This window comes from Salvelinus namaycush, chromosome 5 (genome assembly GCF_016432855.1).
Source record: "Salvelinus namaycush isolate Seneca chromosome 5, SaNama_1.0, whole genome shotgun sequence".
NCBI classification, from domain to species: domain Eukaryota; kingdom Metazoa; phylum Chordata; class Actinopteri; order Salmoniformes; family Salmonidae; genus Salvelinus; species Salvelinus namaycush.
Window position 1 is genome coordinate 2,806,387 of NC_052311.1, and position 14,713 is coordinate 2,821,099.

The window sequence follows — 14,713 nt, forward strand, 5'->3', positions numbered from 1 at the left end:
GTGATACAGTCAATTATAAGTGAAATAATCTGTCTGTAAACAATTGTTGGAAAAATGACTTGTGTCATGCACAAAGTAGATGTCCTAACCGACTTGTGAAAAATACAGTTTGTTAACAAGAAATGTGTGGAGTGGTTGAAAAACGAGTTTTAATGACTCCAATCTTAGTGTACGTAAACTTCCGACTTCAACTGTATTCCTGTTAACTCTATAACATCTAATACTACTGACATATTCCTGTGTTAACTATATAACATCTAGTACTACTGACATATCCCTGTGTTAACTATATAACATCTAGTACTACTGACATATCCCTGTGTTAACTCTATAACATCTAATACTACTGACATATCCCTGTGTTAACTATATAACATCTAGTACTACTGACATATCCCTGTGTTAACTCTATAACATCTAATACTACTGACATATCCCTGTGTTAACTCTATAACATCTAGTACTACTGACATATCCCTGTGTTAACTCTATAACATCTAGTACTACTCACATATTCCTGTGTTAACTATATAACATCTAGTACTACTGACATATCCCTGTGTTAACTATATAACATCTAGTACTACTGACATATTCCTGTTAACTCTATAACATCTAGTACTACTGACATATCCCTGTGTTGACTATATAACATCTAGTACTACTGGCATATCCCTGTGTTAACTATATAACATCTAGTACTACTGACATATTCCTGTGTTAACTCTATAACATCTAGTACTACTCACATATTCCTGTGTTAACTATATAACATCTAGTACTACTGACATATTCCTGTGTGAAGTCTATGAGGTTCTGCAGGTCGATGTCGTCGCGGTAAGCCTTGACGTTGTTGTTGATGAAGAAGTTGAGCTGGTCTTTGATCCAGTCTTTAAACACAAAGGCCAGGATGCCTGCTGTCAGCTCCAAGAAGAAGATCAGGCCCAGGAACACTGAGAACTAGAACACAGAGAGAGAACATTAGAACAGGATGCCAGCTGTCAGCTCCAAGAAGAAGATCAGGCCCAGGAACAATGAGAACTAGAACACAGAGAGAGAACATCAGAACAGGATGCCTGCTGTCAACTCCAAGAAGAAGATCAGGCCCAGGAACACTGAGAACTAGAACACAGAGAGAGAACATTAGAACAGGATGCCTGCTGTCAGCTCCAAGAAGAAGATCAGGCCCAGGAACACTGAGAACTAGAACACAGAGAGAGAACATTAGAACAGGATGCCTGCTGTCAGCTCCAAGAAGAAGATCAGGCCCAGGAACACTGAGAACTAGAACACAGAGAGAGAACATTAGAACAGGATGCCAGCTGTCAGCTCCAAGAAGAAGATCAGGCCCAGGAACACAGAGAACTAGAACACAGAGAGAGAACATCAGAAAAGGATGCCTGCTGTCAGCTCCAAGAAGAAGATCAGGCCCAGGAACACAGAGAACTAGAACACAGAGAGAGAACATCAGAACAGGATGCCTGCTGTCAGCTCCAAGAAGAAGATCAGACCCAGGAACACTGAGAACTGGAACACAGAGAGAGAACATCAGAACAGGATGCCTGCTGTCAACTCCAAGAAGAAGATCAGACCCAGGAACACAGAGAACTGGAACACAGAGAACATTAGAACATGTGAGAAAATAGGACATATGTATATTTCAGTGCTGTTCTGGAGAAATCTGTAAACTAAAAGAGCATATCTATAATACTGTACTCTTCTGGAAATAGGTACATTTGTAGCCTGACTGGCTGGCTGGCTGACTCGGAGCAGCGTTGAGATGCCTCAGGCCTGACTGAGGGACTGACTCGGAGCAGCGTTGAGATGCCTCAGGCCTGACTGAGGGACTGACTCGGAGCAGCGTTGAGATGCCTCAGGCCTGACTGAGGGACTGACTCGGAGCAGCGTTGAGATGCCTCAGGCCTGACTGAGGGACTGACTCGGAGCAGCGTCGGGATGCCTCAGGCCTGACTGAGGGACTGACTCGGAGCAGCGTCGGGATGCCTCAGGCCTGACTGAGGGACTGACTCGGAGCAGCGTGGAGACGCCTCAGGCCTGACTGAGGGACTGACTCGGAGCAGCGTGGAGACGCCTCAGGCCTGACTGAGGGACTGACTCGGAGCAGCGTTGAGATGCCTCAGGCCTGACTGAGGGACTGACTCGGAGCAGCGTTGAGGCGCCTCAGGCCTGACTGAGGGACTGACTCGGAGCAGCGTTGAGGCGCCTCAGGCCTGACTGAGGGACTGACTCGGAGCAGCGTTGAGATGCCTCAGGCCTGACTGAGGGACTGACTCGGAGCAGCGTGGAGACGCCTCAGGCCTGACTGAGGGACTGACTCGGAGCAGCGTGGAGACGCCTCAGGCCTGACTGAGGGACTGACTCGGAGCAGCGTGGAGACGCCTCAGGCCTGACTGAGGGACTGACTCGGAGCAGCGTGGAGACGCCTCAGGCCTGACTGAGGGACTGACTCGGAGCAGCGTGGAGACGCCTCAGGCCTGACTGAGGGACTGACTCGGAGCAGCGTGGAGACGCCTCAGGCCTGACTGAGGGACTGACTCGGAGCAGCGTTGAGGCGCCTCAGGCCTGACTGAGGGACTGACTCGGAGCAGCGTTGAGGCGCCTCAGGCCTGACTGAGGGACTGACTCGGAGCAGCGTTGAGGCGCCTCAGGCCTGACTGAGGGACTGACTCGGAGCAGCGTTGAGGCGCCTCAGGCCTGACTGAGGGACTGACTCGGAGCAGCGTCGAGACGCCTCAGGCCTGACTGAGGGACTGACTCGGAGCAGCGTCGAGACGCCTCAGGCCTGACTGAGGGACTGACTCGGAGCAGCGTCGAGACGCCTCAGGCCTGACTGAGGGACTGACTCGGAGCAGCGTCGGGATGCTTCAGGCCTGACTGAGGGACTGACTCGGAGCAGCGTCGGGATGCCTCAGGCCTGACTGAGGGACTGACTCGGAGCAGCGTCGGGATGCCTCAGGCCTGACTGAGGGACTGACTCGGAGCAGCGTCGAGGCGCCTCAGGCCTGACTGAGGGACTGACTCGGAGCAGCGTCGAGATGCCTCAGGCCTGACTGAGGGACTTACTCGGAGCAGCGTTGAGATGCCTCATGCCTGACTGAGGGACTGACTCGGAGCAGCGTTGAGGCGCCTCAGGCCTGACTGAGGGACTGACTCGGAGCAGCGTTGAGGCGCCTCAGGCCTGACTGAGGGACTGACTCGGAGCAGCGTTGAGGCGCCTCAGGCCTGACTGAGGGACTGACTCGGAGCAGCGTTGAGGCGCCTCAGGCCTGACTGAGGGACTGACTCGGAGCAGCGTTGAGACGCCTCAGGCCTGACTGAGGGACTGACTCGGAGCAGCGTCGAGACGCCTCAGGCCTGACTGAGGGACTGACTCGGAGCAGCGTCGAGACGCCTCAGGCCTGACTGAGGGACTGACTCGGAGCAGCGTCGAGACGCCTCAGGCCTGACTGAGGGACTGACTCGGAGCAGCGTCGGGATGCCTCAGGCCTGACTGAGGGACTGACTCGGAGCAGCGTTGAGGCGCCTCAGGCCTGACTGAGGGACTGACTCGGAGCAGCGTTGAGGCGCCTCAGGCCTGACTGAGGGACTGACTCGGAGCAGAGTCGAGATGCCTCAGGCCTGACTGAGGGACTGACTCGGAGCAGCGTCGGGATGCCTCAGGCCTGACTGAGGGACTGACTCGGAGCAGCGTTGAGGCGCCTCAGGCCTGACTGAGGGACTGACTCGGAGCAGCGTTGAGGCGCCTCAGACCTGACTGAGGGACTGACTCGGAGCAGCGTTGAGATGCCTCAGGCCTGACTGAGGGACTGACTCGGAGCAGCGTCGGGATGCCTCAGGCCTGACTGAGGGACTGACTCGGAGCAGCGTCGGGATGCCTCAGGCCTGACTGAGGGACTGACTCGGAGCAGCGTCGGGATGCCTCAGGCCTGACTGAGGGACTGACTCGGAGCAGCGTCGGGATGCCTCAGGCCTGACTGAGGGACTGACTCGGAGCAGCGTTGAGGCGCCTCAGGCCTGACTGAGGGACTGACTCGGAGCAGCGTGGAGATGCCTCAGGCCTGACTGAGGGACTGACTCGGAGCAGCGTCGGGATGCCTCAGGCCTGACTGAGGGACTGACTCGGAGCAGCGTTGAGATGCCTCAGGCCTGACTGAGGGACTGACTCGGAGCAGCGTCGGGATGCCTCAGGCCTGACTGAGGGACTGACTCGGAGCAGCGTTGAGATGCCTCAGGCCTGACTGAGGGACTGACTCGGAGCAGCGTCGGGATGCCTCAGGCCTGACTGAGGGACTGACTCGGAGCAGCGTTGAGGCGCCTCATCCTCTACTGTAGGATGGCCAGCCATGAACTCTCTCTTCTCTCTCCTCTACTGTAGGATGGCCAGCCATGAGCTCTCTATTCTCTCTCCTCTACTGTAGGATGGCCAGCCATGAACTCTCTCTTCTCTCTCCTCTACTGTAGGATGGCCAGCCATGAACTCTCTCTTCTCTCTCCTCTACTGTAGGATGGCCAGCCATGAGCTCTCTATTCTCTCTCCTCTACTGTAGGATGGCCAGCCATGAACTCTCTCTTCTCTCTCCTCTACTGTAGGATGGCCAGCCATGAGCTCTCTATTCTCTCTCCTCTACTGTAGGATGGCCAGCCATGAACTCTCTCTTCTCTCTCCTCTACTGTAGGATGGCCAGCCATGAGCTCTCTACTCTCTCTCCTCTACTGTAGGATGGCCAGCCATGAGCTCTCTATTCTCTCTCCTCTACTGTAGGATGGCCAGCCATGAACTCTCTCTTCTCTCTCCTCTACTGTAGGATGGCCAGCCATGAGCTCTCTATTCTCTCTCCTCTACTGTAGGATGGCCAGCCATGAGCTCTCTATTCTCTCTCCTCTACTGTAGGATGGCCAGCCATGAGCTCTCTATTCTCTCTCCTCTACTGTAGGATGGCCAGCCATGAGCTCTCTCTTCTCTCTCCTCTACTGTAGGATGGCCAGCCATGAACTCTCTCTTCTCTCTCCTCTACTGTAGGATGGCCAGCCATGAGCTCTCTATTCTCTCTCCTCTACTGTAGGATGGCCAGCCATGAACTCTCTCTTCTCTCTCCTCTACTGTAGGATGGCCAGCCATGAGCTCTCTATTCTCTCTCCTCTACTGTAGGATGGCCAGCCATGAGCTCTCTATTCTCTCTCCTCTACTGTAGGATGGCCAGCCATGAGCTCTCTATTCTCTCTCCTCTACTGTAGGATGGCCAGCCATGAGCTCTCTATTCTCTCTCCTCTACTGTAGGATGGCCAGCCATGAGCTCTCTCTTCTCTCTCCTCTACTGTAGGATGGCCAGCCATGAGCTCTCTCTTCTCTCTCCTCTACTGTAGGATGGCCAGCCATGAGCTCTCTATTCTCTCTCCTCTACTGTAGGATGGCCAGCCATGAGCTCTCTATTCTCTCTCCTCTACTGTAGGATGGCCAGCCATGAGCTCTCTATTCTCTCTCCTCTACTGTAGGATGGCCAGCCATGAGCTCTCTATTCTCTCTCCTCTACTGTAGGATGGCCAGCCATGAGCTCTCTATTCTCTCTCCTCTACTGTAGGATGGCCAGCCATGAGCTCTCTATTCTCTCTCCTCTACTGTAGGATGGCCAGCCATGAGCTCTCTATTCTCTCTCCTCTACTGTAGGATGGCCAGCCATGAGCTCTCTCTTCTCTCTCCTCTACTGTAGGATGGCCAGCCATGAGCTCTCTCTTCTCTCTCCTCTACTGTAGGATGGCCAGCCATGAGCTCTCTCTTCTCTCTCCTCTACTGTAGGATGGCCAGCCATGAGCTCTCTATTCTCTCTCCTCTACTGTAGGATGGCCAGCCATGAGCTCTCTATTCTCTCTCCTCTACTGTAGGATGGCCAGCCATGAGCTCTCTATTCTCTCTCCTCTACTGTAGGATGGCCAGCCATGAGCTCTCTATTCTCTCTCCTCTACTGTAGGATGGCCAGCCATGAGCTCTCTATTCTCTCTCCTCTACTGTAGGATGGCCAGCCATGAGCTCTCTATTCTCTCTCCTCTACTGTAGGATGGCCAGCCATGAGCTCTCTATTCTATCTCCTCTTCAGTAGGACGGCCAACCAGGAGCTACCTCTCCTCTTCTGTAGGCTGGCCAGCCAGGAGTTAATGGACAGAGTAGTGGAGGTAATAGCCACTGAGAGTGACAGCTGGCTATGAAGCCCAGTTCGTCTCTGTCACTCAGACTCCATTGTCAAAGTTGAACCTGACGTAACTTCTCTGAACGATGTCAATTGTTTTCAGAGTGTTTGGAGAACATGCTTAGTTCTCAGTAATGGATGTTTCAGGCTTTTATAAAACGAGTGGTTACTTATTTCCCATCTAGATCAATACTAATCCTACGTGTTCATTCATGGTAAGTAGCCAATAGCTATGAATGATCTCAACTTTCAGATCAAACGAAGCTAGAGACATTTTCGTGAATCAATCTAACGTGTACCGTCTACTGACCGACCTGCCTGCCTACCTAGTGCCTTCACACTCCTCGACTTTTCCCATATTTTGTTTTGTTACAGCCTGAATTTTAAATAGATTACGTTTAGATTTGTCGTCACTGGCCACGTTGTAATTTGTCGCAGCAGGTTTCAACCCCAAAACGGACCTTTACGTTCACCACACACTACCTTCTCAGACTGTTAGCTAACACAAAACAAATATTATTATTTTTTTTATTATCTTTTTACAATCGATAAATTGAAGAGTTTTTGTGTTTTTTCATCAGAAATTATGGCTTATGGGTTACAGAGTTTAATGGTTGTGATAGGAGAAAACTAAGGATGGATCAACAACATTGTAGTTACTCCACAATAAAAGCCTAATTGACAGAGTGAAAAGGAAGCCTGTACAGAATAAAAATATTCCCAAAACATGCATCCTGTTTGCAACAAGGCACTAAAGCAGTACTGCAATTAACATGTTATCCCGAATAAAAAGTGTTGTATTGGATTTACCTCAAACATAACACATTACTGAGTACCACTCTCCATATTTTCAAGCATAGTGCTGGCTGCATCATGTTATGGGTATGCTTGTAATCGTTAAGGACTGGGGAGTTTATCAGGATATTTTTTTTTTAAGGGATGGAGCTAAGCACAGGAAAAAAATCATTGAGGACAAACTGGTTCAGTCTGCTTTCCACCAGACACTGGGAGATGAATTCACCTTTCAACATGACAATAACTTAAAACACAAGGCCAAATCTAGACTGGAGTTGCTTATCAAGAAGACAGTGAATGTTCCTGAGTGGCCGAGTTACAGTTTTGACTTAAATCTACTTGAAAATCTATGGCACGACTTGAAAATGGTTTCTAGCAATGACCAATAACCATGTTGACAGAGATTTAAGAATTTTGAAAATAATAAAAATGGGCAAATGTTGCACAATCCAGGTGTGGAAAATTCTTAGACTTACCCAGAAATACTCACTGCTGTAATCACCCCGAAACGTGCTTCCACAAAGTATTGACTCAGGTGTGTGAATAATTATGTAAATTATATCATTCTGTATAGTTTTTTTAAATCAAATTTCTATTTATTTTTTACACTGTCATTATGGGGTATTGTGTGTAGATGGGTAATTAAAAAAAAAGATTTAATCCATTTTGAATTCAGGCTGTAACGCATCAAAATGTGGCTTAAGTCAAAGGGCATGAATACTTTCTGAAGGCTCTGTACGTACCTCCCTCCTCTAGATCAAACCAAATCACATTTTATTTGTCACATGCGCCGAATATAACAGTTGTAGACCTTTCTGTGAAATGCTGACTTACAAGCCCTTAACCAACAATGCAGCTTTAGGAAAATAGAGTTAAGAAAAGATTTACTAAATAAACTAAAGTTAAAAAAAATATATAATTATTATTTTTTTAATCACAAACAATAAAAATAAAGAATTCATTAAATAATTGTTTAAAGAAAAACATTGAAAACATACAAATAGAAAAATAAAAAAAGTGACAAAAAACAAATTCTATATACAAATAATATATATATATTTTTGGGCTATGTACAGGGGGTACCGGTACCGAGTCAATGTGCGGGGGTACAGGTTAGTGGAGGTAATTTGTCTATGTCTATGCATCTAAATCTTTTAAGGGGGGGGGGGGGGGGGGGTTAGAAGGATTACGTCATCCTATTACTATTACTTTATCCTTTATCAACATGCTATCGCCCAAGGCCACAGCCTTACTATCCACAGAGAGATTAAACTAAGTACGCCCATATAAGAAATATATAGTTGTGAACTCTAATAGGCTGACCACACCGTGTGCGAGCGTTGCAAAATAAATTTAGAAATCTATGTTATTCAATTATTGCACCCAAACTGCTTGCGCGCGTCTGCGTTGCCAAGGGCTAAAATAGAAATCAGTTCTAATTCTGACGTAGATTGTGCTGCAAGTCCTGCCTCTCCCATCTCCTCATCGGTTTATAAAAGCAGGTACCCACGTGCCATCTCCTCATTGGTTATACCCACGTGGGTGACTGAAAGACGAACGAGGTCAGTGGCGGTAATGCACCTAATTTATGAAAGTTGCCCATCGCAATATAAAGTCAAGAGAAGAAAAAGCCTGGAAGGAAGATAGATTACTAGAAACGATTCGGTTGACCGTTTTATGTGTGGATTAATTGGTGGAGTAGAGGACCTTGTGCATTTCAGGTAAAATAACACCTCAATGTTTATATCCCAGGACAAATTAGCTAACAAGTGCAAAGCTAGCTAGCTAAATTGCCATAAATGTTTCATGCTTTTCGACCTGTCCCCAAATTAATATAATTGGTTCAGAGTTTGTTTTGATATTTTAACCTGCGTGTCATGATCGCGTTTGGTGTGGGGGGACAAAATACATTTATGCACGATGTCGCAGGATGGCTCACACACGCAGCTGGTTTGGGTTCCGTGTAAGGATGAATAAAGCATATTCCATTAAAAGTATAAATTTAAACTCACAAATTTGAGCAGCAAGGTGTTTTCCCGTAACGCCCCGATGCAGCCAGCGAATCCCAGGATGAACATGACTCCTCCCACTACGATGAACAGCCACACAGGGTCGAAGCCTCCCAGGTCTGTTATGGACGCCATGTTGGACAGCACCCCCTGGAGGACAGGAGGACCAAGGTGTTATTACAGATGTATAGACAGACAGCACCCCCTGGAGGACCAAGGTGTTATTACAGATATATAGACAAAAAGACCACAGAAAGCATAAGACTAAAAAAGTGTAGGTGACATTTATGTAAGAAAGCAGTGTTGCACAACCTCTTCTTTGGCGTGATATAAAAAGCCAATAGAACAACACACCTTACTGTGAGAGAATCTAGACCTTCCCTTCCGGGACAATAAACACAGACGAACAGGCAGCCCCCTCCCCCTGCTTCCCCTAACACACTACCTCACCTAACACCCTGTTCATTTTACGACTGTTTGTGTCTTTTTGGTTACGTCTCCTTCCCTCCTTCTATGCTGTGTGCACCTTCCCACTCTCATACACCAAGCCCCTCCCCCTGACACTCACAACAAAGAAGATAGATAACTTCTTCTGACAACATGCAGTTTAAACTCACCATTTGCATTTGAGGTTTGGTTCAACATAAAATGGTTCATATGGACACCGAAACTTAGAGACATTATTTGACTGTCTCAGCCTCCAGTATTTATGCAGAAATAGTTTGTGTCGAGGGGCTAGGGTCAGTCTGTTATATCTGGAGTATCTCTCCTGTCTTATCCTGTGTCCTGTGTGAATCTCTTTCTTTCTCTCTCTCGGAGGACCTGAGCCCTAGGACCATGCCACAGGACTACCTGGCCAGATGACGCCTTGCTGTCCTTGCTGAACCTGACCTGTTCACCAGACGTGCTACCTGTCCCAGACCTGCTGTTTTCAACTCTCTATCTCTACCGCTCCTGCTGTCGGATATGAAAAGCAAACTGACATTTACTCCTGAGGTGCTGACCTGTTGCACCCTCGACATTCACTGTGATTATTATTATTTGACCCTGCTGGTCATCTATGAACATTTGAACATCTTGGCCATGTTCTGTTATAATCTCACCCGGGACAGCCAGAAGAGGACTGGCCACCCCTCAGAGCCTGGTTCCTCTCTAGGTTTCTTCCTAGGTTCCGGCCTTTCTAGGGAGTTTTTCCTAGCCATCGTGCTTCTACACCTGCAGCTGATGTAAGAAGGGCATTATAAATACATTTGATTGATTGATTGGTTAACCCTTTTTATGTCTCAACTCCCCAAATGTAGAAAATACCCTACTAAGACGGGATGAAAATTCATGCTCAGTTTGTCGCGGTACCACGTACGCATTATAGCTAGACTGCTACATGCTAGCTGTCTAGTCTGTGTTTCATAAAATGTGCAACGAGCATTAAAAAAAATATTAATTTGTATAAGGAATTCGCTTCTCATTCCAATTCTGAGAAATAAGCATTATCTTATCCAGGTAGGCCACTGGATTTCAACATCTAAAACTAAATGAACAGACCGTGTTGTTCAAACAGTTGGAGACGGACAGGAGGGTGTATTCATAACGGTTCAACTGTTCTACCTTGTTATCAATCCACGTTGGCTAGACTCTACATATAAAGACTAGCTGGATACCCACTAGCAGGTGAGCTTGTGTTCGTTTTCTCCCAGAAGTTGGTCGTTATTAGTTGATGTGCGTTGTCCATGGCTCTGGTTAAATGTGTAACAAAAAAGGGCATTTTCAAAGTCAAACCTGAAAGCCAAATGAGTGACAATTGCAAATAAGCAGGTTAAACTTTTTTTAATTTTTTTTATAAAATAATTACATTATTAGTGGGCCTTCTGGTTGAAGGCTTATATTTATCCTAGGTATAATTTTACAAAGCCCTGAATTCATTAGATTATTGCTGACTGTTTTAAATGTGGTGTATTGACCTTTGATTGAGCAACAAAGCTTATTTAGAAATGGTTTTTAAAACATGTTTTAACCTTTATTTAACTAGGCAAGTCAGTTAAGAACAAATTATTATTTACAATGACGGCCTATATAGAGAGGGAGCGAGAGAGATGAAGAGACAGAGGTAGGGAGATAGAGAGAGAAGCAGACAGAAAGACAGACAAAGACAGCGGTAGAGAGACAGAGAGAGAAGCAGAGACAGAGAAAAGCAAAGAGACAGAGAAAAGCAGAGAGAGAAGCAGACAGAGAGAGAAGCAGACAGAGAGAGAAGCAGACAGAGAGAGAAGCAGACAGAGAGAGAAGCAGACAGAGAGAGAAGCAGACAGAGAGAGAGGGAGACAGAGAGAGAGGGAGACAGAGAGAGGGAGACAGGGGTAGAGAGAAGCAGACAGAGAGAGAAACCGTGAATCCACAATGTTATTACCCAGACTGACATTAAAATATGTAATCTAATATATGTTATCAGCCGTCTATGTTAGACAGACGCTGTCCTAGATACAAAGACATAAATAATAAGTCTGATGGTGACAGCTGCCTCTCAAATGAATGTATAATGTAAAGCATATGGTTTCTCATCGTGGCTGTGATGGTGGTCTTGGTTGTTGTGAGATGCACACAATGACAATTCCCCATTATTAAGGCCATTTGTAAAAAGTAAATGTAATTGGGATGTAAATGTGATTTTTTGTGTTTAGCCACCCGTAGCTAACATAGTTCTTTATTACAGAGGGAGGTTGAGGTAAAGGCAGAGTGCTCGGCTGTGGAGCTCAAACGCTGAGTTACACAAGCAGCCCAATTCTGATTCCTCTTTTGACCAATAAGATCAGGTCTTTGGCAAATAATTGGGCATAAATATCCAAATTGGGCTGCCTGTGTAAACGCAGCCTTAGACCGGTAAAGACGTGTGCTGTAGGAGACAGAGCAATACATTTACAGGGATATACACAGCTCTCGATAGTATACCACTACAGACTAGAGATGGGCATGGTGAAGTAAATAGCCAGATATCTGAACAGACACTAGCATTCGATTAGGCGACTTGACTGAGTTTTTTTTTTTTCGTTTTTTTTTAGGCTTTTAAAAAATAATAAAATACTTTGTCTAAATTCAATTATCCTTATGACATTTTTACCTACATGGATATATTATGACATTTCAAATTCTTAACTTAATAAAAACAATAAAATAAATCAGTCAACTGAACTAAATTCATTAGGGCCTAATCTATGGGTTTCACATGACTGGGAATATAGAAATGCATCTGTTGGTCACAGATACCTTTAAAAAACAAAGAGTTAAGGGCATGGATATCCTAAAACCAGTCAGTACCTGGTGTGACCATCATTTGACTCATGCAGCGTGACAAATCAAATCAAATTCCTCTGACACCCATCCAGAGGTCCTGGATGGCAGAAAGCTTGGCACCAGTGATGTACTGGGCCGTATGCACTACCCTCTGTAGTGCCTTGCGGTCGGAAGCCGAGCAGTTGCCAAAACAGGCAGTGATGTGACCAGTCAGGATGCTCTCGATGGTGCAGCTGTAGAACCTTTTTGATGATCTGAGGAGCCATGCCAAATCTTTTCAGTCTCCTGAGGGGGAATAGGTGCCCTCTTCACGACTGTCTTGGTGTGCTTGGACCATGTTAGTTTGTTGGTGATGTGGACACATCTCCTTCGTATACAGTTTAATTTTACATAAACATTTTGGGGGGGGGGGGGGGGGGGGGGGTATCAGGCTGTTGATTGTGGTCTTTGGAATGGTGTCCCACTCCTCTTCAATGGCTGTGCGAAGCTGCTGGATATTGGCGGGAACTAGAACATCCCTCCAGGCTACCCTGACATCAGTATGTATTTATCCCTCCAGGCTACCCTGACATCAGTATGTATTTCTCCCTCCAGGCTACCCTGACATCAGTATGCATTTATCCCTCCAGGCTACCCTGACGTCAGTATGTATTTATCCCTCCAGGCTACCCTGACATCAGTATGTATTAATCCCTCCAGGCTACCCTGACATCAGTATGTATTAATCCCTCCAGGCTACCCTGACATCAGTATGTATTAATCCCTCCAGGCTACCCTGACATCAGTATGTATTTATCCCTCCAGGCTACCCTGACTTCAGTATGTATTAATCCCTCCAGGCTACCCTGACATCAGTATGTATTAATCCCTCCAGGCTACCCTGACATCAGTATGCTATTTCTCCCTCCAGGCTACCCTGACATCAGTATGTATTAATCCCTCCAGGCTACCCTGACATCAGTATGTATTTCTCCCCCCAGGCTACCCTGACATCAGTATGTATTTCTCCCTCCAGGCTACCCTGACATCAGTATGTATTAATCCCTCCAGGCTACCCTGACATCAGTATGTATGTATCCATCCAGGCTACCCTGACATCAGTATGTATTTCTCCCCCCAGGCTACCCTGACATCAGTATGTATTTCTCCCCCCAGGCTACCCTGACATCAGTATGCTATTTCTCCCACTTCAAATAGAAATCACCTGCAAAATATTCAACAGAAAAGCTTATTGTAACAGAATCAGTTCTATCATGATGAAAAATCAGACTCCTCTTTTTGCTGTTGCTGTTAGCCAAACTACTGGAGAAAAGCAGCATGTTCGCTGTTTATTGTTGTTGTTTAGAATTTCTGGAAAATCCCCAAAACAATGTCATGATAACATTTGAATAGTAATGTTTTTCTTACCTTCTCGGCCCATGCCCACAGCCCTATGCCCAGGAAGCCTGCTCCTAGTAACTGTGGAATAAAACACACAAACAGAAGGTTACATGAACACTACTCAAAGTACATATAGTGTGTGTATATATTATATTATATTATATACACAAAGTACACTGACTGTACACACATATAGTCTTAATGCTGGACTAGAGGACATAGTGAGCCCTGTGAGTGAATGGAGTTCTGCCCGTCTTGGCCTAGTTTCAAATGATGACAGTTGGAAGAAAGTGGTTTCTTCACACAGCTTGTGTAGGTCAGAAAGTCCGTTTACTAAACGCTGAGAGTCTCTGGAATATAATATATGCAGGGTTACCATAGTAGCCCGTAGCTGGAGAGGCCTCATTGGCATAAAGATCATACAATGACTAGCCATAAATATTACAGGATTAATCGAAGGGTAATTCCACTTAAAATGTATGCCAAAGTAAAATAATTCATTTTAACTCTATGAACAAGGGACTACTTTTAAACATTAATTGAACATTGTACAAAAACACGTGTACTGGAAGAACTGTGCAGATGCTAAATGTGGTAACAGATTTTCCGGTTAAATCTCCATCAGTTTTGTTATGTGACTACGTTTTCCAACAACTCTTAAAACATATCTGCTCCGAATTAAGAGTCAAAGATGTCTGCAGAAAGAGTGTCAGCTATGACATCTTGAGTTTGAAAAAATATATATAATTTTGGTTATTGAACTACTTACTGTAAGTGAAGTGGATTTACACCCAGTAACAGAATTTCATGATCTGTACTATACAGAAATGCATAATTATGGATATGTTTGTTATTCTCTTCCTGGTGGTGTATCCGACAATAGGTAGCCGACACAAAAATACAGTGTCCTCGCATCACTGTATAATTATTGTAGGCTTGCATTGACACGCACAAGGGACTTTCCAATCATCCAGTCGTGAGATGCTTTGAGATCAAATCAAGCACATTTGTTGATATTCATTGGTAGTTAGGGAGTCATTT

At 46.1% G+C, this 14,713-nt stretch overlaps 1 protein-coding gene across 1 annotated transcript in view; it reads right to left on the reverse strand.

Annotated features, from left to right (window-relative positions):
* Positions 1-14,713, reverse strand: part of tspan17 (tetraspanin 17) — a 50,092-nt gene that overhangs the window by 20,010 nt on the left and 15,369 nt on the right. The window contains exons 2-4 of the mRNA XM_038992888.1: positions 13,700-13,750; positions 9,011-9,157; positions 790-960 (exon numbers count right to left, since the gene is read on the reverse strand). Of these exons, the coding sequence (XP_038848816.1) occupies positions 790-960; positions 9,011-9,157; positions 13,700-13,750 (369 nt within the window). The remainder of the gene's footprint in view (positions 1-789; positions 961-9,010; positions 9,158-13,699; positions 13,751-14,713) is intronic.